This window comes from Balaenoptera physalus, assembly GCF_965194825.1.
Source record: "Balaenoptera physalus genome assembly, chromosome: 5".
NCBI classification, from domain to species: domain Eukaryota; kingdom Metazoa; phylum Chordata; class Mammalia; order Artiodactyla; family Balaenopteridae; genus Balaenoptera; species Balaenoptera physalus.
In genome coordinates, this window is record NC_138884.1 from 11,059,907 (window position 1) to 11,084,758 (window position 24,852).

Sequence of the window (24,852 nt, forward strand, 5' to 3'; positions counted from 1 at the left end):
AACAATTTGGACTCCTTCATAAGTGTCTATATGTACTCCTTCATTCGTTCAAACTTGATATTATTTAGTATTAAAATGTTATGGGTGAAAAATAGTATCTGTGGTTTTCTTGATTAATAATGGAGTTAAATATCTGTTCATATGTTGATCAGTGATTTGTGTTTCTTCCATGAAATTCTTGTCTGTATTCTTCGTTACCTTTTTTCCTATGTGTTGTCTGTTTCTTACTGGCTTGTAGGAGCTCTTTCTATATTCTCTAATTACTAACGGGTTTCAATATGTCTTTATATAGTCACTGGTAATTTGTATATCTTCTGGGATTTGCATGTTCATATCCTTTGCCCATTTATTTTTCTGTTTGAATTGTCTTATTCTTACTGATTTATAAGAATTCTTTGTATATTCCAGATATCAATCCTTTGCCTGTTTTATATGTTTCAAATATTTTTCCCATTCCTTAGAGAAATCTACAAATAGTTGACTGGCATGGAATACAGAAGACCTGCCACTGTCTCAAGGTGTCAATAAGTGTTCCAGATCCCATGGGATTCATCTGAAGCTAGATGCCATTTTCAACCACATCCTTGATTAGCTTTACCCCTGTCCTATCATGCCTTCTTTCCTTACCTTCTCTTGAGAGTAATTCTCTAATAAATTGCTTGAATAAGGATTCCTTGCTAAAACATAAGCAAGACGAAAAGACAACCCTCAGAATGGAAGAAAATATTTGCAAATGAAGCAACCGACAAGGGATTAATCTCCGAAATTTACAAGCAGCTCATGCAGCCCAATATCAAAAAAACACACAACCCAGTCCAAGAATGGGCAGAAGACCTAAACACATTTCTCCAAAGAAGATATACAGATTACCAACAAACACATGAAAGGATGCTCAACATCACTAATCATTAGAGAAATGCAAATCAAAACTACAATGAGGTATCACCTCACACCAGTCAGAATGGCCATCATCAAAAAAATCTACAAACAGTAAATGCTGGAGAGGGTGTGGAGAAAAGGGAACACTCTTGCACTGGTGGTGGGAATGTAAATTGATACAGCCACTATGGAGAACAGTATGGACATTCCTTAAAAAACTAAAAATAGAACTACCATACAACCCAGCAATCCCACTACTGGGCATATACCCTGAGAAAACCATAATTCAAAAAGAGTCACGCACCACAATGTTCATTGCAGCTCTATTTACAATAGCCAGGACACGGAAGCAATCTAAGTGTCCATCAACAGATGAATGGATAAAGAAGATGTGGGACATATATACAATGGAATATTACTCAGCCATAAAAAGAAACGAAATTGAGTTATTTGTAGTGAGGTGGATGGACCTAGAGTCTGTCATACAGAGTGAAGTAAGTCAGAAAGAGAAAAACAAATACCGTATGCTAACACATATATATGGAATCTAAAAAAAAAAAAAAAAGGTGGTTCTGAAGAACCGAGGGGCAGGACAGGAATAAAGGCACAGATGTAGAGAATGGACTTGAGGACATGGGGAGGGGGAAGGGTAAGCTGGGACAAAGTGAGAGAGTGGCATGGACATATATACACTACCAAATGTAAAATAGCTAGCTAGTGGGAAGCAGCCACATAGCACAGGGAGATCAGCTCTGTGCTTTGTGACCACCCAGAAGGGTGGGATAGGGAGGCTGGGAGGAAGACACAAGAGGGAGGAGATATGGGGATATATGTATATGTATAACTGATTCACTTTGTTATAAAGCAGAAACTAACACGCCATTGTAAAGCAGTTATACTGCAATAAAGACGTTAAAAAAAAAAAAAAAGAATTCTTTGCTTAGGCTCTGCTTCTAAGAAACCTAACCTACAGCACGGCAAGGAATTTTTTTTCCAAAATAATATTTTAAGACCAAACCAAATTCTCCAATGTAAGAAATAATAAAATTTTCTTTATTAACAAACATGTATACTTTTGAATGTGTGCTATCCTCTTTAAAGTTGCATACTTGTTATGACATTTTCATTGTTCAACAAATTTATCAAATTCATCTTTTGAGAATCATGTTCAGGGTCTGAGACAGTCTTTGCATATTCATGATATTGTCAGTTATTTGCTTCTTTAAGTCTGGATTATTTTGTTGAAAGTAAAAAAAATAATACTGAATAAGTGAACTTAATATTTACTTAATAAAAAACTGGAATGAATGTAGGCAGTTACATATATGTGTATTAATTAGTGTATTAGTTCCAAGCCCCAAGCCCATTGACATACGGGTACTCTGGCCTCTAACCTTCCTTTTTGTCCTATTCAAGATTGACTGGAAATGACAGTATTATTTGTCTGCTAGTAGACAGAATTAGAACTTCAGCTGAGAGAAGTTGGGGAGGTTATAAGCTAATTAAAATGTACTTGGCTGTGAAATAGTACAAGTATGGTTAATTTTTCTTGATAATTTATAGTTATTAAAGATTTATCATGTGCTAGACCTTGTTCTAAGTGCTTTTTGGTTTTACTTATTAGATCATCACAAAATCTTTAAGATAGTTGCAACTATTATCCTCATGAAGGCTCAGGGAGTTTAAATAACTTTTTAAGCCACTCTAAAGTCACACAGCTCTTATGTGTAGTGCTGAATTCAAATCGAGATATTTTTGCGTGAGAGTCTTCTTTCTTAACAGTTACGCATCCATTGTGTATAAATGCCAGAACATAAACTATAACGTTCTTTAAGTATAAATGTAATCTCATTATTTACTTAGGCCTGGGTCACATGTAGATATGACTTTTAGGCTTTTTTCTTCTTTCACTACGAACTTCTGTCTAATTTCTGGTCAAAATCCATTCTTTCTCTCTCTGTTTCTCTTCTCCCTCTGTTGTCTCTTCTGGTCAATGAAGAACTGAGCTTATATCTGGCTGGGTTTCAAGATTACATGTCTTTCTAAATATGTATTGTGGTCTCTGTCCTTCTATTAATTCAGACAAGGGATGCGTCTGCTTCCCTAAATCCTGCTAGAATAATCTCTTTGAAATGTATTCCCCTTCCCTATGGTAACTCTTCCCATTATCATGCAATTTAGCACCATGCACTCTCTTTCTCTTTTTACCTAGGTGGTTGATTTATTGATTTACATATCCAATAAGGGACAATCTATCTCTGCTTACATGCAATTTTTAGGGTCAACTCATTTTGATATAAGCAAGCATTTCTGATATAAGCAGTTATTTGTATTATTTTCTTGTTTATTGTTGAAAATAACTTACTGTACTCAGTGTGGCTTAATCATATGCAAATTTAATAAATTGTTAATTAAACATATCCAGTCAATTATGTGATTTCTAACTCTTGCTGTCTTTGGCCGACAGTCTCATTCTCTTCCCTGTGACGGATCAATAACCCACTTGGTCCTGAGCAGTCATCCTTTTAATGTATCTCATATTGTCCTCACTAACCCTGCTGGTTGAAGTGGCCCTTGTCCATGTGTGTCAGTGATTTATCGTTAAGAATGCCTCTATGAGTTCCGTATTTATTTAAATGAAAACAATAAAACATTTTAGAAATCCATTTAAAGATAAATTACATCATAGTTAAAGTAAAATTAGGAGTATGGGATTAATAGATACACACTACTGTATATAAAATAGATAAGCAACAAGGATTTACTGTAAAACGGGGAATGATATTCAATATCTTGTAATAGCCTATAATGGAAAACAATCTAAAAAAATATATAAATATAACTGAATTACTTTGTGGTACACCTGAAACTAACACAATATTGCAAATCAACTATACTTCAATTTTTTAAAAAAGATTATTGAGGTGTAAATTGCATGAACTTTGTAATAGAAAGAATCTGAGCTGGAGGGCTTTCCAGCTAAGCCATAACACCTATCAGGACTCATTTAAATCTGCATCAAAATGACATAATTAGATAAGATTGACTTGGAAGCTTATTCAAGCTATTATCTATTTAATTTTGGTGAAAATTCATCAGTGTCCTTTGATATGTTTTTATATGATTTGTTTTCTGCCATTGCTCTCTTAATGTTGAAAGTTGTTACCTAGAGAGTATTTGGTTTCTGTGAATTTTCTTTTTTTTCCATTTTCACCATGTATCATTGATTTTCTTTTAAGTGTGGTCATTTAGGCTCTACCTGGTTATTTTCTGATATCTTTTCTGAGAGAGAGTAGAACTGAGACTGTATTTAACTTATGCAACATTCCCCACAAACACTTCAAATATTGGTCATTGTTTTTAAATTCCAATAAAAATGTATACTTTAGGGATGTTTATCATAAGGGGTTAGAATACTGAGCCCAATTTATACACCTCCACCTCCCCCCGAAATTTTTGATGATTTTTTAAACAGAGTGATTGGGGCAGATTTTGAAAAGTAGCTCATTTTCATAATCACTCTATGTGCTGTACCATCATGCACCACTTGCTTGAATGCATTTCATTAAAAAGGGAAGAAAGTGCAAATTTACTCTGTACCAAGCAGAGTGTTAAGTTTCTTTGTGATGTTGTACCTTCCATCCTTAAAGAAAAATCACTATAAAATAATTATTATCTGTGTTCTCATTCATGCTACTGGTAAGTGGCAGAGCTTGGATTTGAAACCAAAATTTTTTTTATGCTGATTGCCTGTCTGTGTAAAGGGTACTTTGTTTGTGTAGGCTTGTTTTTGCAATAATATACCACTAATTTTGGGAGAGAGACAAAGGATCCTCAGTACTATGTCAGATGTGGGACATCAGGTCCCTTCATCATCTTTGGCTCATAGTGAAAAAATATGAGGGCTGTCCAAATTTTAGGAAAATAGAAAAATGACAGGAAAGAAAAAGATTAAGGGGGTTTTGTTTTGTTTCTCTTACCTGCACAGATAGACATACCTGTTTGTGCATATGGTAATCAGTTTCCAAGATGATAGCTGTGAAACCCTTCAAGGTTATTTTATGTCTTTGGTTAATGCCTTTGTAATTATGGGAAAAAAGTATAATTTTTTTTCAGTATATCTTCTTTAAGGTATTTTACTTTTATTCTAATATTAAATAGGTAACAAATTAATGATCCATATAACCCCTTGAACTAGAATTTATATCTTTCTCAACCATGCCAATTAAGAAATTCGGCTCCAATTTTATTCAGAATAGATCTGCCATATAATGTGGTGCTCTATTAAGGGTAATGATAGTGTTTGCTAAGGTTGTAGAGATCACTGAATAAAGTACTTTCTGGGAGCTTTTTATTAAATCGTGGTGCTCAAGAACAAAGGATCCTATTTCTTCAGTTGAGATCAAACTGAGTTTCATACCACTTCTAATACAGTCAGTCTGCATCTGTGGAGGTAGTATTGTCTATAAGTCAGTATAACTTTTGTTTATTTAGACAGCATTAGAAGTATAATTAGAAAACACTGTTCTTACATACAGAATTTGTTTTTCCAAAGAAAATATTTATGGTAATAAAGCTTCCTGGACTATGGGCAGGTCTAATTCAACCTGTATGTTTTTAGGACCTGTTATGGTTAAAGTGACTATGACTTCTGAACCAAGGAACATTAGATGAGAATTGAGAAAATATATTTTATCTGATTTGGAAATTTATAAAAATATATGAAAATACGTACAAGGTTTGCTAAGGAATTAAAGGAAATTGTTATAAGAATAAATTTATAATAAAAATAAAATTATCATGTTGTAATGTTGTATTTGTCTTTCATGAATAAGTTGAAGTTGATTTGATGATATATTGTTATTCAACTTGTTAACATTGTCTTCAAATGTTAGCAAATTGTAGATTATTGATATTACAGTTTGAAAGGCTTTCAATTAACTCATGACTCTAAAAGTTAATTCAGCATAATTAACCTCAAAATTGTAGCATTTCATTTTTGGTAGTGAGACAGAAAATATGTTTGTGTTTGAAATACTGTTGTGTTCAAGTGAAAACTTCATTTTATGAAATCCATTGACTCTATAGGTACTAATTATGTATTAGGCACCTGGGGTCTCAAAGCAAAGCAAAAATGGCCTTTGCCATTAACAGGCTTAAGGTAGGGACTTCCCCGGTGGTGCAGTGGTTAAGAATCCGCCTGCCAATGCAGGGGACAACGGTTCGATCCCTGGTCTGGGAAGATTCCACATGCCGCAGAGCAGCTAAGCCTGTGTGCCACAACTACTGAAGCCCACGTGCCTAGAGCCCATGCTCCACAACAAGAGAAGCCACTGCAATGAGAAGACCATGCACCGCAACGAAGGGTAGCCCCCGCTTGCCAAAACTAGAGAAAGCCCGCCTGCAGCAACGAAGACCCAATGAAACCAAAAATAAAATTAAAATAAAAAGAAGCTTAAGATAAATTAGTAAAGTCAGATAGATAAACAGATGTTTACTATGTAAGGTAATACTTGAGGATGCATAAAGGAGGAGTACTAAGTCCAAAATGGAAGAGAGTAGGAAGGGGGATCAGAGATGGCATTCTGGGAGGGACCATGTTGTAGAAATAGGAATTTTACCACGTCACAGTCCCTGGAAGGACATTCCAAGCAGATGGTTCCACATCTGCTAATGCCTTGATGGTGAAAGTGAACGGAAAGTGGCAAGTAGTAATCAATGCAATTGGAGAATGAAATATGAGACATAGATTTTAAAGTCTTTCTAAAGAATATGGATAATTCCAACCTGTAGATATTTTGTCTCTCTCATTTGGCTGTAATAAAGAACTTCATTTAAAAGACAATCTGTAGATAAAGTGAAACAAAAGATTTTTATCTCTAATAGATTTTGTGTCTATTCCATGTCATCCCATTCAGTGTATAAATATCTCTGTGTATCTATGATGTTTTTACTTAAATTAAGACAGATATATTAGTAGCACATATGTATTGTAAATGGAAGTCTGGTGGTTTTCATTAAGAATTTTATCGTAATTCTTTTTTCTGAAAATTTTTCATTAGTTAAATCCTTTGAATACTTGCCTAAGAGACATGGGATTTATTCACTCTTTTATTTTTGATTGCTGATACAAATGTAAGAAATACTAAAAAAAGGTCAAGAATATTTCAGTATACATAAATTCTGAAGATATTTCAAAAATAATGGTAAATATCTTGACATTAATACACTGAAGGCCATAGGTTCACCACCAGCTGCAAATCATTATGGTTGATAATGCTCTTATTGGAGCAAAATTATTCACTGGGCATTGAATGGAAATAAATCTTGCCTATAAATAAAAAATCACAGCTGAGAATGATGTTAATTAAAGCATTATTAAGAGTGAAAGTGTAAACAAAACTGTATTATTTTTTGTATCCATTTCAGAACATCTAAGCTGGGAGGAAAATGAGATAGTTTTAATTTGTGAAAGACTTCACAAACTAAAATGTCTTTGTATTTTAAGCTTTCTTCAGCTAAAGCCTTGCAAGAATACTTAAATGTTTTAGAAGTGGTTCACACATAGTTTGATTTAAATTCAAATTCAGTGAGTGCAATTAAAGATCATCCAATAAAAATCATGAAAGGCAAATTGATTTTATATCATTTAGAACAAAATATCAAATATTTAAAAACGCATATGTGAAAGAGAAAATATTTTCCATTTTTGTCATACACTTCCTCAAGGACATGAAAGTATTTTACTTGATCAATCTAATAATTTATCTGCAAGGATGATAAAATGGAAAGCCTGTCATTTTATGTCGTATTTATTATAGTTAGTTTTGGTTGCAGTAAATAACAAAAAGAAACAGCATGATTCAAGTTGACAAAGCGGGGGTGTGCACATTATAGTTAAGGAATTAAGTGAAATTTAGAAACAAAGCAAAACAAAACAAAATAGGAACCAAATCATGGCACATTATAAAAACCAGTGAAAAATAGCAGTCACCGTAAGAGAAAGATCTACCATACAACTAGGAATTTCTGAAGTGGAAACATATCTGGGCCTTCAGCAGCATAAGCTCTTGGCTTTTCACTCTAGTGAAAGCAGTATATACCATGCTGATTATGAACTGACCCTGTGGTTAGATAATGCTTAGTTTCTTAGTCCTGCTTTAGCACTTATCCGCTGAGTGACATAGGCAACTTATCTTTCTGCTGTAAAGTGACCATAGTAATATCTACTTCCATAGTTATAAGCATTAAAAGAGATAATATGTTTCAAGTATTTGGTGCATCACAATTAATGAACTGCAGCTGCCACCTTCTCCTCCTCATCCTTCTTCTTTGTCTTCATCATCAATACCCTGACATTAATATGGTTCATAAATTTTCTATGCTTCTGCTTTTCTCTGCATGTAGTCTCCACTTGTCTTAGCATTACCAGTTGAGTTAGCATTCATTTGTCTTTTCTTCAACTCATGGCTGTGGTTTCCTCATAACTTTATCTTGTTTATAACTCTACTCTAGATCCTTTATGATGTGGTTTACTTTCCTTTGCTAGTGGTCTAATTATCTCTAAACTTACTAAATCATACTCCAACGGGAAGAACCTGTTCCAATTGGTTTTTTCTTTGAGTAGAGATTCTCGGGTCAGGTCATACCTTAGTCTGGTCTGTGGTTCTGTTAAGCTCAGGTCAATTACTTGTTGAGTCCCATGGTACATCTGGTGCTGGCCAACAGAGGCAGTGGTGGGGCATTTTACCTAGAGAGCAATGATGGTGGCTGTCATATGCCTACTAAGTCTAAATAAATAAACATAAAAAGTTAAGATTAAACAATTTACCAAATTATAGAACTGGTGTGAGTAGTAAGGCTGAGTCTTGAATAGTAATCTCGTGTCTCCCAATACAAATTTAGACTTCAAATATTCTTGGTCGTTGTGAAGTGGTGGCACCATTATAAAATTTCTCTACAAATTATTGGATATTTTGCTACATGGAAATACAGAAAATTCTTTAAGTATCAGAATTTTACTATTTATTATTTTAGTATAACAAATTCTGTGTCATGACTGAAAAACCAATGTTATGTTTTAAAATGTCTTATTTATAATTGAATTCTATTAACTTGTTCTATTTGTTTTAACTTTTCTCAGGTTGCTAAGTTGGCTGTCACAGTGCAAGCCTTGGAGTCCCAATGGGGGACTCCGGATCAAGACGATCTACTCTGGTCTCCAGGTTGCCAATATTCAGAAGGAGTATTAGCAGAAAACATGATTCTCTTCCTTCTTCACCCTCCTCCAGTAATACAGTCGGTGTACACAGTTCATCTCCTTCCAGCACTAACTCAAGCTCAGGTAGTACAGGTAAACGCAGGAGCCTCTTCCGTACTCCTTCCATTAGCTTCCATCATAAGAAGGGGAGTGAACCTAAGAAAGAACCTACCAACCAGAACCTTAGTATTTCAAATGGTGCTCAACCTGGTCACAGCAGTATGCAAAAACTGAGTTTGGAAGAACATACTAAAACCAGGGGAAGACATTCTGTTGGTTTTAGCAGTTCACGAAATAAGAAGATAACAAGATCTTTGACAGAGGATTTTGAAAGAGAAAAGGAGCACTCGACTAATAAGAATGTCTTTATAAATTGCCTAAGTTCTGGCAAAAGTGAGGGGGATGATTCTGGATTCACAGAAGAACAAACTCGCCGTTCTGTTAAGCAGTCGACAAAGAAGCTTCTTACTAAATCTTTTTCATCTCACTATAAATTTTCTAAGCCAGTTCCACAGAGCCAATCCATTTCATTGGTACAGCAATCTGAATTCTCACTGGAAATTGCACAGTACCAAGAGAGGGAGCCTGTATTACTAAGAGCTTCTCCATCGTGTTCTGTGGATGTAACAGAACGGGCGGGAAGCTCTTTGCAATCTCCACTGCTTTCTGCTGATTTTACTACAGCTCAGACACCTTCAGAGTTCTTAGCCTTGACTGAAGATTCTGTGTCTGAAGCAGATGCATTTCCTAAAAGTGGAAGCATGGCATCCCACTGTGACAACTTTGGCCACAGTGATTCTACCTCTCAGATTTCTCCCAATCCTGCTGCTGCTACAAAGACAACAATAGACCTTATGGGAACTGTTCCCTGTGCAATTATGTCTCCTGGGAAATACAGGTTAGAAGGTCGGCGTAGCACTGAATCTAAATCCTTACCAGAAACCTCTGCTGCTAATCAGAAGGAAGTGTTATTGCAAATCACTGAACTACCTGCTATGAATGCGAGTGACTCAGAGATTCACCTATCAGCAGATACAAGAAGAGGAGAACATATGGTGATACAAAATGGTGAAACAATGTTGGCAACAAGTTCCCCAAGGAAACTTGGATTTTATGAGCAACATAAAGCAATAGCTGAACGTGTTAAAGGGATCCATCCTATTTCAGATTCAAGGATAATACCCTCTTCCGGTGATCATTATATTTTAAACAAAACATCCTATGGATATGATGCAAATCCTGCCAAAGGTATGATGATTTTCTTTGTATAATAAATGATATGAATTATAATTTTCATTATAATTTCTTCAATTTTCTTATTCTGTTGGAAACTACATTTTTCTTAGTTTTCACTCTTTAATATTCTTTCCTATTTATAATTTGTCTTAAATTATTTCTCTGCTTAACCTTACTTCATTCGTATCATGCTGAAAATGTAATTCATCCATGTTACTTATTTTTCTTAGTTGTGTAATTCAGATTCTGACCCTCAGAAGAAAGTGGAAGGAAATTAATTTTATTTGCAATGTGGCTTTATCTAAAATAAGGGCTATCTTTTTTATAGTTCATGATAGAGTACTGGTATTTCTTAGTTAAAGAGTAGATATAGCCCAGACACAATCATTATAAAAGAAATTCGTATAATTTAAATTCTTTTTCCTATTTTAACAAAGTTTTTATTATTAAATAGGATCCATGTTTTGGCACAGAAAGAGGGAGGGAAGGTTGATTTACTCCAGTCTGTTATTTAACAGAAAACATGGTTTTTCAATATAAAATTCAGTTCAAGAGAATTGTTGAATATATAATACCTACTGGCTGTATTTGACATTTTTTATTCTTTTTTCTGTACTGTGTGATTCCTACTACCACTGCTGCCACTTTTACTACTACTACTAACACTAATAGTTCTCCCAACAATGTGTCCCATTTACTGTTCTGTGCCCTTTGGATACATTAATTTATTGAATCTGGAAGTGATGGAAATCACTACTATTATTCTAACTCATTCTGTAGGCACGATGATTGGAGCACAGACAGGTTAAGTAATGTGTCCAAAGTCACAAAGTTCATAAGTAATTGTTTAGGATACAATCCCTATGAGGTAGGCACTAGTATGTTCCCCATTTTATACATGAGAAAACTGAGACCGAGGGATTATACAGCTGGCAAGTAGCACAGCCAAATTACAACTATCTCAATCCAAATTTCAGGCTCTTAATGACTAGGTTGTACTACATGTCATGACCCAGGCTCTTTCCAAAACATTAAGAATAATACTAAAATATTAAATAAAATTTGTAATCAGTGAAATTATATATTATATAATGTCAAGAATCATAAGTTTATCTGACTTACCTAACTAGTCTCTCCATGAATATAGCAATTTTACAGTTTTAAATGCATGCCTTAATTTTCCAACTGTCTTCATATTTTTTCACATTTGATACAAAATCACTTTTACACATCTGCCTACTTTTTTTCATTTTTTGTCTTGGTAGCCTTGCTTGTATTTTGGGATTTAGTTATACCTGCTTAATTCTTTAACTATAGTATAATTATAGGAATGATAATGATGATGATACTGTGCGCCCAAAGATGTGCTAAGCAATTTGCATGCACTGTTTTATTTAGTACTAACCAAAGATTTATGTGGAAGTTATTAATGACTAAGGTTTAGGATTAAGTTAAATAACTTCATGAAATCACATTGTTCGCAAACGGTGGACCTCAGATTAGAATGTAGGCAGTTTTTTAGAAAATTGCACCCAAAAAAGGGAAAAGTATAATTATTTTGATTATGTCTAATCTTAGAAATGGTGACTTGCCTCAATGTCAAACTCTAATTGCAAGCCATTTAACACATTAATTTCACTGAATTTGACACCATGATGCCTGTTCCTGGACATTAGGTGATAATTCATAGTATGTACAACTTGTAAAATAGAAAGAGACAGGCAAATAAGCTGGTAATGTCAAAAAGGAAAAGTTGGTTGCATACTATTCTTCATTTTCATCAATAGGAGATATTCATCTGCTATTCATAAGGATTTTATAATTTAGAAGTTTAAAGATTTTAAAGCCATTTAGATAAATGTATTTTATGTAAGAAAGGGTTGCCAAATTCCATAATACTAAATTTATTCTGTATTTATTATGAAATAAGTTTAGCTAGTATTTAATATACATATGAATGTGCTGGGTGTACATTCATATCAGAATTATTAATGGAATTTTGACCTCTCTGGAAACTTAACTTTTACTCATTGGCTTAAAAAGTTACTGAAAAAACTGCCATATGTTGGCTTAATAGATTCTAGCCAAGAGCCTTTAAACCCATAGATGAGCCCAAACAGAACAGTTTAATTAATTCATTCATTCATTCAACAAATATTGTTTTGGTACTGTTTTAGGCACTAAGGGTATAGCAATGAACAAAACGAATTAATTCCTTCCTTCATGAAGCTTACTTTCTACTGGGAATACTGAGACAATTAATATACAAATAAATAAATGTCAGGTGGTAATAACTGCTGAGGATGAGTTTAAAGCAGAAAAGAGGATTAGGAAGTGGGGGGTGTGATTGTAGTTTGCATTTTTTAACTTTATTCAGGTATAATTGGCAAATTGTATATTTAAAGTGAACAATGTGATGATTTGATATATGTTACATTGTGAAAGGATCCCCCCCCCCCATCAAGTTAGTTAATACATCCATCACATCACATATTTACCTTTTTGGGTTTTGTTTTTGAGAAATTTAAGTTCTACTCTTAGCAAATTTCACTTATACAATACAGTGTTATCAACTATAGTCACCTTGTTATACACTAGATCCTCAGATCTTATTTATCTTATAACTGAAAGTTTGTACCCTTTTACCAAGGTAACCACTTTTCTACTCTCTGTTTCTATGAGTTCAGCTTTCTAAAAAAGATTCCACTTATAAGTGATACCATGCAGCATTGGTCTTTCTCTGTCTGGCTTATTTCACTTAGCATATCTTTAAGATTCATCCATGTTGTCACAAATGACAGGATTTCCTTCTTTTTTAAGGCTGAATAATATTCCATTGTATGTAGATACTGCGTTTTCTTTATCCATTCCTCTTTTCTCATACATAGGATGTTTCCAAGCCTCTGCTATTGTGAATAATGCTGCTGTGAACATGGGAGTACAGATATGTCTCTGAGATAGTGATTTTGCTGCTTTTGGGTATATTACCAGAAGTAAGATTGCTGGATCATATAGTAGCTCTATTTTTAATTTCTTGAAGAACCTCCATAATGTTTTCCATAGTGGCTGCACCAGTTTACATTCTCATCAACAGTGCACAAGGGTTCCCTTTTTTCCATATGCTCAAAAACATTTGTTGTCTTTTGACTTCTTGATAATGGCCATCCTAACAAAAGTGAGGTGATATCTCATTGTGGTTTTGATTTGCATTTCCCAGATGATTAGGGATGTTGAGCTCCTTTTCATGTACCTGTTAGCCATTTGTATGTCTTATTTGGAAATATGTTTACTTAGGTCCTTTGCCCATTTTAATTTTTTTTTTTTTTTTGCTATTGAGTTGTATGAATTTTGTGTATATTTTGGATATTAACCCCTTATAGGATATATGATCTGCAAATATTTTCTCCCATCCAGTCGGTCCAGTTGGTTGTCTTTTATTTCTTTCTTTTTTTTTTATTGTTTTCTATGCAGAAGCTTTTTAGTTTAAAGTAGTCCTACTTGTTTATTTTTGCTTTTATTTCTTTTGCTCTTGATATCAAATCCAAAAAATCATTATCAAGATGAATGTCAAAGAGCTTATCCCCATGTTTACTTCTAGGAGGTTTACAGTTTTTGGTCTTAACTTTCAAGTCATTAATCAATTTTAGTTGATTTTGGTGTGTGGTATAAGATAAGGTCCCAGTTTCATCCTTTCGCATGTGACTGTCCATTTTCCAACACTGTCTATTGAAGAGACTATCTTTTCCCCATTATATATTCTTGGGTTCTTTGTCAAAAATTAATTGCCACATTTGCATGGGTTTATTTCTTGGCTGTCTCTTCTGTTCCATTGATCTATGTGTCTGTTTTTACACCAGTACCATACTGTTTTGATTACTGTAGCTTTGTAATATAGTTTGAAATCAGGAAGTGTAATGCCTCCAGCTTTGTTCTTCTGTATCAAGATTACTTTGGCTATTTGGGGTCCTCTTTGGTTCCATACAAATTTTAGGATTTTTTTTTTCTATTTCTATGAAAAATGTCATTGTAATTTTGATAGGAATTACATTGAATCTGTAGATCCCTTTGGGTAGTATGAACATTTTAACAATATTAATCCTTCCAATTCATGAACATGGAATATCTCTTTATTTTTATTTTCTTCATTTTCTTTCATCAGTGTCTTTTATAGTTTTCAGTGTATATATTTTTCGCCTCCTGGATTAAATTTATTCCTATGTATTTTATTCTTTTTGATGCAACTGTAGATGGGATTGTTTTCTTAATTTCCCTTTCTTTTTTTTTTAATTTTTGAATTTTATTTTACTTTTTTCTTATACAGCAGGTTCTTATTAGTCATCAATTTTATACACATCAGTGTATACATGTCAATCCCAATCGCCCAATTCATCACACCACCATCCCCACCCCGCCACGGCTTTCCCCCCTTGGTGTCCATACTTTTTTTCTCTACATCTGTGTCTCAACTGCTTCCCTGCAAACTGGTTCATCTGTACCATTTCTCTAGGTTCCACATACATGCGTTAATATACGATATTTGTTTTTCTCTTTCTAACTTCACTCTGTATGACAGTCTCTAGATGCATCCACGTCTCTGCAAATGACCCAATTTAGTTCCTTTTTATGCCTGAGTAATAGTCTGTTGTATATATGTACCACATCTTCTTTATCTATTCGTCTGTCGTTGGGCATTTAGGTTGCTTCCATGACCTGGCTGTTGTAAATACTGCTGCAATGAACACTGGGGTGCATGTGTCTTTTTGAGTTATGGTTTTCTCTGGGTATATGCCCAGTAGTGGGATTGCTGGATCATATGGTAATTCTATTTTTAGTTTTTTAAGGAAACTCCATACTGTTCTCCATAGTGGCTGTATCAATTTACATTCCCACCAATAGTGCAAGAGGGTTGCCTTTTCTCCACACCCTCTCCAGCATTTGTTGTTTGTAGATTTTCTGATGATGCACATTCTAACTGGTATGAGGTGATACCTCATTGTAGTTTTGATTTGCATTTCTCTAATAATTAGTGATATTGAGTAGCTTTTCATGTGCTTCTTGGCCATCTGTATGTCTTCTTTGGAGAAATGTCTATTTAGGTCTTCTGCCCATTTTTGGATTGGGTTGTTTGTTTCTTTAATATTGAGCTGAATGAGCTGTTTATATATTTTGGAGATTAATCCTATGTCCGTTGATTCGTTTGCAAATATTTTTTCCCATTCTGAGGGTTGTATTTTCGTCTTGTTTATGGTTTCCTTTGCTGTGCAAAAGCTTTGAAGTTTAATTAGGTCCCATTTGTTTATTTTTGTTTTTATTTCCCTTTCTCTAGGAGGTGGATCAAAAAAGATCTTGCTGTGATTTATGTCAAAGAGTGTTCTTCCTATGTTTTCCTCTAAGAGTTTTATAGTGTCCAGTCTTACATTTAGGTTTTGAAACCATTTTGAGTTTATTTTTATGTATGGTGTTAGGGAGAGTTCTAATTTCATTCTTTTACATGTAGCTGTCCAGTTTTCCCAGCACCACTTATTGAAGAGACTGTCTTTTCTCCATTGTATATCCTTGCCTCCTTTGTCATAGATTAGTTGACCATAGGTGCGTGGGTTTATCTCTGGGCTTTCGATCCTGTTCCATTGATCTGTGTTTCTGTTTTTGTGCCAGTACCATATTGTCTTGATTAGCGTAGCTTTGTAGTATAGTCTGAAGTCAAGGAGTCTGATTCCTCCAGCTCTGTTTTTTCCCCTCAAGACTGCTTTGGCTATTCAGGGTCTTTTGTGTCTCCACACAAATTCTAAGATTTTTCGTTCTAGTTCCTTAAAAAATGCCATTGGTAATTTGATAGGGATTGCATTGAATCTGTAGATTGCTTTGGGTAGTATAGTCATTTTGACAATATTGATTCTTCCAATCCAAGAACATAGTATATCTCTCCATCTGTTGGTATCATCTTTAATTTCTTTCATCAGTGTCTTATAGTTTTCTGCATACAGGTCTTTTGTCTCCCCAGGTAGGTTTATTCCTAGGTATATTATTCTTTTTGTTGCAGTGGTAAATGGGAGTGTTTCCTTAATTTCTCTTTCAGATTTTTCATCATTAGTGTATAGGAATGCAAGAGATTTCTGGGCATTAGTTTTGTATCCTGCAACTTTACCAAATTCATTGATTAGCTTTAGTAGTTTTCTGGTGGCATTTTTAGGATTCTCTATTTATAGTATCATGTCATCTGCAAACAGTGACAGTTTTACTTCTTCTTTTCCAATTTGTATTCCTTTTATTTGTTTTCCTTCTCTGATTGCTGTGGCTAGGAGTTCCAAAACTATGTTGAATAATAGTGGTGAGGGTGGACATCCTTGTCTTGTTCCGGATCTTAGAGGAAACGCTTTCAGTTTTTCACCATTGAGAATGATGTTTGCTGTGGGTTTGTCATATATAGCCTTTATTATGTTGAGGTAGGTTTCCTTCTATGCCCATTTTCTGGAGAGTTTTTATCATAAATGGATGTTGAATTTTGTTAAATGCTTTCTCTGCATCCATTGAGATGATCATATGGTTTTTCTCCTTCAATTTGTTAATATGGTGTATCACATTGATTGATTTGCATATATTGACGAATCCTTGCATCCCTGGGATAAATCCCACTTGATCATGGTGTGTGATCCTTTTAATGTGTTGTTGGATTCTGTTTGCTAGTATTTTGTTGAGGATTTTTGCATCTATATTCATCAGTGATATTGGTCTGTAATTTTCTTTTTTTGTAGTATCTTTGGTTTTGGTATCCGAGTGATGGTGCCCGCATAGAATGAGTTTGGGAGTGTTCCTTCCTCTGCAATTTTTTGGAAGAGTTTGAGAAGGATGGGTGTTAACTCTTCTCTAAATGTTTGATAGAATACACCTGTGAAGCCATCTGGTCCTGGACTTTTGTTTGTTGGAAGATTTTTAATCACAGTTTCAATTTCATTACTTGTGATTGGTCTGTTCATATTTTCTATTTCTTCCTGGTTCAGTCTTGGAAATTTATACCTTTCTAAGAATTTGTCGATTTCTTCCAGGTTGTCCACTTTATTGGCATAGAGTTGCTTGTAGTAGTCTGTTAGGCGGCTTTGTATTTCTGTGGTGTCTGTTGTAACTTCTCCTTTTTCATTTCTAATCTTATTGATTTGAGTCCTCTCCCTCCTTTTCTTGGTGAGTCTGGCTAATGGTTTATCAATTTTGTTTATCTTCTCAAAGAACCAGCTTTTAGTTTTATTGATCTTTCCTATTGTTTTCTTTGTTTCTATTTCATTTATTTCTGCTCTGATCTTTATGATTTCTTTCCTTCTGCTAACTTTGCGTTTTGCTTGTTCTTCTTTCTCTAGTTCCTTTAGGTGTAAGGTTAGGTTGTTTTTTTGAGATTTTTCTTGTTTTTTTGAGGTAGGCTTGTATAGGTATAAACTTCCCTCTTAGAACTGCTTTTGCTGCATCCCATAGGTTTTGGATCATCGTGTTTTCATTGTCATTTGTCTGTAGGTATTTTTTGATTTCCGCTTTGATTTCTTTAGTAATCTCTTGATTATTTAGTAACGTATTGTTTAGCCTCCATGTGTTTGTGTTTTTTGCGTTTTTTTCCCCTGTAATTCATCTGTGATCTCATAGTGTTGTGGTCAGAAAAACATGCTTGATATGATTTCAATTGTCTTAAATTTACTGAGGCTTGACTTGTGACCCAAGATGTGATCTGTCCTGGAGAATGTTCCGTGCACACTTGAGAAGAAAGTGTAATCTGCTGTTTTTGGATGGAATGTCCTATAAATACCAATTTAATCTATCTGGTCTATTGTGTCATTTAAAGTTTCTGTTTCCTTATTTATTTTCATATTTTCATTTTGGATGATCTGTCCATTGGTGTAAGTGAGGTGTTAAAGTCCCCCACTGTGATTGTGTTACTGTTGATTTCCTCTTTTATAGCTGTTAGCAGTTGCCTTATGTATTGAGGTGCTCCTATGTTGGGTGCATATATATTTATAATCATTATATCTTCTTCTTGGATTGATCCCTTGATCATTATGTAGTGTCTTTCCTTGTCTCTTGTAAAATTCTTTATTTTAAAGTCTCTTTTATCTGATATGAGTATTGCTACTCCAGCTTTCTTTTGATTTCCATTTGCATGGAATATCTTTTTCCATCCCCTCACTTTCAATCTGTATGTGTCCCTAGGTCTGAAGTGGGTCTCTTGTAGAGAGCATATATATGGTTCTTGTTTTTGTATCTATTCAGCAAGCCTGTGTCTTTTGGTTGGAGCATTTAATCCATTCACGTTTAAGGTAATTATCGATATGTATATTCCTATGACCATTTTCTTAATTGTTTTGGGTTTGTTTTTGTAGGTCCTTTTCTTTTCTTGTGTTTCCCACTGAGAGAAGTTCTTTTAGCGTTTGTTGTAGAGCTGGTTTTGTGGTGCTGAATTCTCTTAGCTTTTGCTTGTCTGTAAAGCTTTTGATTTCTCCATCGAATCTGAATGAGATCCTTGCCGGGTAGAGTAATCTTGGTTGTAGGTTCTTCCCTTTCATCACTTAAGTATGTCATGCCACTCCCTTCTGGCTTGTAGAGATTCTGCTGAGAAATCAGCTGTTAACCTTATGGGAGTTCCCTTGTATATTATTTGTCATTTTTCCCTTTCTGCTTTCAATAATTTTTCTTTGTTTTTAATTTTTGCCAATTTGATTACTATGTGTCTTGGCGTGTTTCTCCTTGGGTTTATCCTGTATGGGACTTGCTGTGCTTCCTGGACCTGGGCGGCTATTTCCTTTCCCAGGTTAGGGAAGTTTTCGACTATAATCTCTTCAAATATTTTCTCTGGTCCTTTCTCTCTCTCTTCTCCTTCTGGGACCCCCATAATGCGAATGTTGTTGTGTTTAATATTGTCCCAGAGGTCTCTTAGGCTGTCTTCATTTCTTTTCATTCTTTTTTCTTTATTCTGTTCTGCAGCAGTGAATTCCACCATTCTGTCTTCCACGTCACTTATCCGTTCTTCTGCCTTAGTTATTCTGCTATTGATTCCTTCTAGTGTAGTTTTCATTTCAGTTATTGTATTGTTCATCTCTTTTTGTTTGTTCTTTAATTCTTCTAGGTCTTTGTTAAACAATTCTTGCATCTTCTCGATCTTTGCCTGCATTCTTTTTCCGCGGTCCTGGATAATCTTCACTATCATTATTCTGAATTCTTTTTCTGGAAGATTGCCTATCTCCATTTCATTTAGTTGTTTTTTTTGGGGTTTTATCCTGTTCCTTCATGTGGTACATAGCCCTCTGCCTTTTCATCTTGTGTATCTTTCTGTGAATGTGGTTTTTGTTCCACAGGCTGCAGGATTGTAGTTCTTCTTGCTTCTGCTGTCTGCCCTCTGGTGGATCTTCACAAATTTTTGAAAAGGTGTTCGGGAATTCCCTGGCAGTCCAGTGGTTAGGACTCTGTGCTTCCACTGCAGGGAACACAGGTTCGATCCCTGGTCAGGGAACTAAGATCCCGCATGCCTCGAGGCGCAGCCTAGCCAGCCCCACAAATGCATAAGCCAATTCCTTGCCATAAATCTTCTTAATATAGGTCTCCTACTGATTCTCTTTCTCTGACTGACAGATTTTGGTACTGGTGGTGGTTCTAGAGGAAGAGAATCTTAAGGATGAGTTTCTTAATTTCTCTTTCTGATAGTTCTTTGTTTTTAGTTTCCATTTTTACGTACAAAGAATGGGTTATTCCTCAAAGTAACATATTAACAAAAATTAGGGGGTAAGCCATACAGCTATTTGGGAGGAGTATATCAGTGCAAAGGGTATGGGGTAAAGATTCTGGGGCTGGCCATGCCTGCAATGTTGTAGAAACAGCAAGAAGCCCAGTATGCCCTAAGCAGAGTGAACAGGGGGCTGGAGGGCAGTAGAAGATGAGGTTAGAGAGATGAACAGGTGAGCAATGGGAAGCCCCCTGTGTGGGGGTCGGGAGTAGGGTCATATCATGCAGAACCTGGTAGCCCACTGGAAACACATCAGCTTTAGGATTAGAGAAGCGGTCGTGATCAATCTCACTTATGTTTTCAGTGTATCATTCTGGTTACCTTGTAGAAAATAGACTGTGTGTTGGTTGGGGAGAGGCAGGTGGGAGTAGGCAGGGGCAGGAGGCTATTAGGAAGTATTGCAGTAATCAAGGCAAGCCCTGATGGAGTTTGTGCCAGGAAGTTAGTGCAGGAGGTGGTGAGAAGTGATCACATTCTGTATACAGTTGACGGTAATGAGGACAGGATTTGCTTATATGATTTATGTGAGGTGTGAAGAAGGCAAGGATGACTAGAAAATTTTAGAGGCTTCAAAGTGATTATTTACTTAAGTAAAGCACCACTACTAATTCAAAAAGTTTTCTGTGATTGAGAATTGTTGAATGACCCTAAGAGTTTTCCATTTACTTTCAATGGAACATTTATAAAAACTACATTTAAGCATTTGTATTAATTTTTATTTATTTCTTTTTTAAATAGTTCTTGCCAGTAGCCTCAGTCCATACCGTGAAGGAAGATTTGTAGAGAGGCGACTGCGATCCTCATCAGAAGGAACTGCAGGGGGTAGCAGGATGATTTTGAAACCAAAAGATGGAAATGTGGAAGAAGTTAATAGTCTAAGAAAGCAGAGAACAGGTTCATCATCTTCAAAAATGAACAGCATGGTAAGTGTATACATATGCCTGCATATAATAAAATAATCCCATCTATTACTGGCAAGTTCATGCTCCTTGCACAATGAAAACAGACTGAAGAATAATCGCATATATTACTGGCAAGTTCATGCTCCTTGCAAATTGAAGCATCATATTTTTTGTTGTTGTGTTTCTTTTTTTAAGAAATTGAAATATAGTTAATTTACAATGTTGTGTTAGTTTCAGGTGTGCAGCAAGGTGATTCAGTAATATATGTATATATACTCTCTCAGATTCTTTTCCATTATAGGTTATTACAAGATATTGAATATAGTTCCCTGTGCTGTACAGTAGGTCCTTGTTGCTTATCTGATTTATATATAGTAGTGTATACACATTAATCCCAAAGGCCTAACTTATCTCCTCCCCATCCCCTTTGGTAACCATAAGTTTGTTTTCTATGTCTGTGAGTCTATTTCTGTTCTGTAAAGAAGTTCATTTGTATCATTTATTTAGATTCCACATATAAGTGATATTATATGATATTTGTTTTTCTCTATCTGACTTACTTCACTTAATATGATAATCTCTAGGTCCATCCATTTTGCTGCAAATGGTATTATTTCATTCTTTTTTTATGGCTGAGTAATATCCCATTGTGTGTACATGTATGTGTGTATATATATACACATGTATATATATGTATATGTATGTGTATATATATATATGTATATATATACCTCTTCTTTATTCATTCATCTGTCGATGGATATTTAGGTTGCTTCCATGTCTTGGCTATTGTAAATAGTGCTGCTGTGAACATTGGGGTGCATGTATCTTTTTGAATTAGAGTTTTCTCTGGATATATGCCCAGGAGTCAGATTACTGGATCATGTGGTAATTCTATTTTCAGTTTTCTGAGGAACCTCCATACTGTTTTCCATAGTGGCTGCACCGACTTACATTGCCACCAACAGTGTAGGAGGGTTCCCTTTTCTCCACACCCTCTTCAGCGTTTGTTATTTGTAGACTTTTTAATGCTGGCCATTCTGACTGGTGTGAGGTGATACCTCATTGTGGTTTTGATTTGCATTTCTCTAGTAATTAGTAATATTGAGCATCTTTTCATGTGCCTGTTGGCCATCTGTATATCTTCTTTGGAGAAATATCTATTTAGGTCTTCTGCCCATTATTTGATTGGTTTTTTTTTAATATTAAGCTGTATGAGCTGTTTGTATATTTTGGAAATTAATCCCTTGTCAGTATTATTGTATGCAAATATTTTCTCCCAGTCCGTAGGTTGTATTTTTGTTTTGTTTATGGTTTCCTTTGTTGTCCAAAAGCTTTTAAGTTTAATTAGGTCCCATTTGTTTATTTTTGCTTTTATTTCCATTGTTCTAGGAGACAGATCCAAAAAAATATTGCTGTGATTTATGTCAAAGAGTATACTGCCTGTGTTTTCCCCTAGGAGTTTTACAGTATCTGGTGTTAAATTTAGGTCTTTAATCCATTTTGAGTTTATTTTTGTATATGGTGTTAGAGAACATTTTAATTTCATTCTTTTACATGTAGCTGTCTAGTTTTCCCAGCATCACTTATCGAAGAGACTTTCTTTTGAAGGAAAAATTGGTTTGCATAGTTGATATCACAAGTCAGGGAGGCTAAGTTTTCACTTGAGATGCTCATGGGTCAAAACACATAGAAGCACACCAGGATAGCAACCCTTAAAACCTGTCTTTCTTGCTTCCATGGAAGGTTTGACATTCTCCATCCTAGAGCAAGACCCTGGGATATACAGTCTAAGAAAAATGTTGATCATGAAGACAACCTCTGACAACATCATTTCACACCACTTCTCCATCTCTAGCCATCTAAAAAATGCCCCGTTGTAAACCACACGTATGCCAGTACCACCCTTAGACCCCTTAGTGCAGGGGTCCCCAACCCCTGGGCCATGGACCGGTACTGGTCTGCGGCCTGTTAGGAACTGGGCCGCACAGCAGCAGGTGAGTGGCGGGTGAGTGGAAGCTTCATCTGCCGCTCTGCATCGCTCCCCATCACTTGCATTACCACCTGAACCATCACCCTGCCCCCCGGTCCATGGAGAAATTGGCTTCCATGAAACTGGTCCTGGTGCCAGAAAGGTTGGGGACTGCTGCTTTAGTGGATCCTATTCTTCCTGTCTTTCTATAGTTCCCACTTCATATAGGGTGAGAATCCTTGAGGGTCAAGGTGATATGCCCATCCAAAGCTTTAACACATTCCAGGTGACCGAGATTCCAGATTCCTGGTTCAAATTGCAGAAGCCTGCAGATGAGGGTGGAAATGGGGTATGTATAGGAGGGTGGGGTCTGAGCTTGGACTTGTGAGCTGGGGTGTCTTAGAGGTACTTGTATTAGCTCCCTCACAGTGTAGGATACAGCCAGGGTGGGAAAAGATGTGAGTGGACTGCAGCCCAGGAGGTCCATGAGGCCTCAGGCCTCACAAATATTGGGATGGGCTTGCCTTTTGGATTCAGTTTGCTCCCTTTCTCATGTGTCGTTTTTCAGCAGTGTCTTTGATTTTCTAGTATTTAACACTGCTTCTTTAAAAGGATCTATCTACCTACCTACTTATATGTGAAAAATGCTCGAAACTAAATCACTTATATCTATATATCTTAGACAATTATGTTTCAAATGAAAATATTAGGTCATCTAGTTCTGACAATTGCAATGTGAAGAAGCCTTAAGTTACTGAGGCAACACTGAGTGATAGCAAAACCATTGTGTTTGAAGTTAGAGGTTCTAGCCATTAGGTCAGGCATGGCCAGATTTTAATCTTGGACAAATCATCTACAGAACAACAAATGATAATGGGTTTCTTGCTTCTTTTATGCTAAAAAATGACTATGTATGTGTGTATTTATATTTGCATATATAGAAAGATATTACATTATATTATATTTCATCTTTCTGTTCTTTGCATTGAAAATATTGTATTATTATTGTTGCAATTGATTTTTTTTGTCTAAATATGAGAACATGTTAAAATAGATTTCCAGTTGATACAACATTAAAAGTTATGGCTAATGAATTATTATGAAACATTTCTCTTCACCAAATTTCTATTATTCCTTTTTAAAGATGTATTTATATTAATAAGTGTGCCTTGTTTATTACCTTTGCCCAAAGCTGGGCCTTTTACTTATTCTTTTTATATCTTGTACTACATTTATATAATTCTCCTCATAACATCACAAAATCATTATTCTTCTCCTCAGATACACTTTCAAGATTTAAAATTTTAAATGTCAAATATAAAAATGTGATTTTGTTAATTTATTTGAGGCTTTTTATAAATTTTCAAAAAGTATACCTGCAGTGATGTAGATCGTCCACTAGATGGCAGGATTACACCATTGCCATGGTAGGGGAGATTGGACGGAAACTTGGTTAAACTATTGTACATGTTCACTGGATTCACAGGTAAAACTTTTTGAAATAAATACTGACACCCTTGAATTTCCACACGAAATGTATCAAAATTACTTTATGACCTTCTTCCTTAGGACTTTGCAACTAATATCTCGATCTTTAATTAATTTATAGTGTAATAGTTAATTTAACGTGCATACAATGTATTATTTAGCTCAGCAATATAAGGAAGAAATGCTAGGATTTTTAGGTAATTTTAGCTATATGTGAAGCAAGTGACATATGTTTCGGAAATGATAGTTTTATGTGTGAGAAGATGCACACATTTTCTATATTCCTCTTCCAAAATAATTCAGGTGAATATGTGTGTTTAAGAATGCATTCATGGTTCAGTTATTCTTTTCTTTTAGAGCA

The 24,852-nt window shown here is 35.2% G+C and overlaps 1 protein-coding gene across 10 annotated transcripts in view; it reads left to right on the top strand.

Moving 5' to 3' along the window:
* CCSER1 (coiled-coil serine rich protein 1) overlaps positions 1 to 24,852 on the top strand; it is a 1,319,150-nt gene that overhangs the window by 150,595 nt on the left and 1,143,703 nt on the right. For all 10 annotated transcript variants that reach the window (XM_082461691.1, XM_082461685.1, XM_082461686.1 and 7 more), the window contains exons 2-3: positions 9,023 to 10,387; positions 20,868 to 21,052. In XM_082461691.1, the coding sequence (XP_082317817.1) occupies positions 9,064 to 10,387; positions 20,868 to 21,052 (1,509 nt within the window). In that variant the 5' untranslated portion in view covers positions 9,023 to 9,063. The remainder of the gene's footprint in view (positions 1 to 9,022; positions 10,388 to 20,867; positions 21,053 to 24,852) is intronic.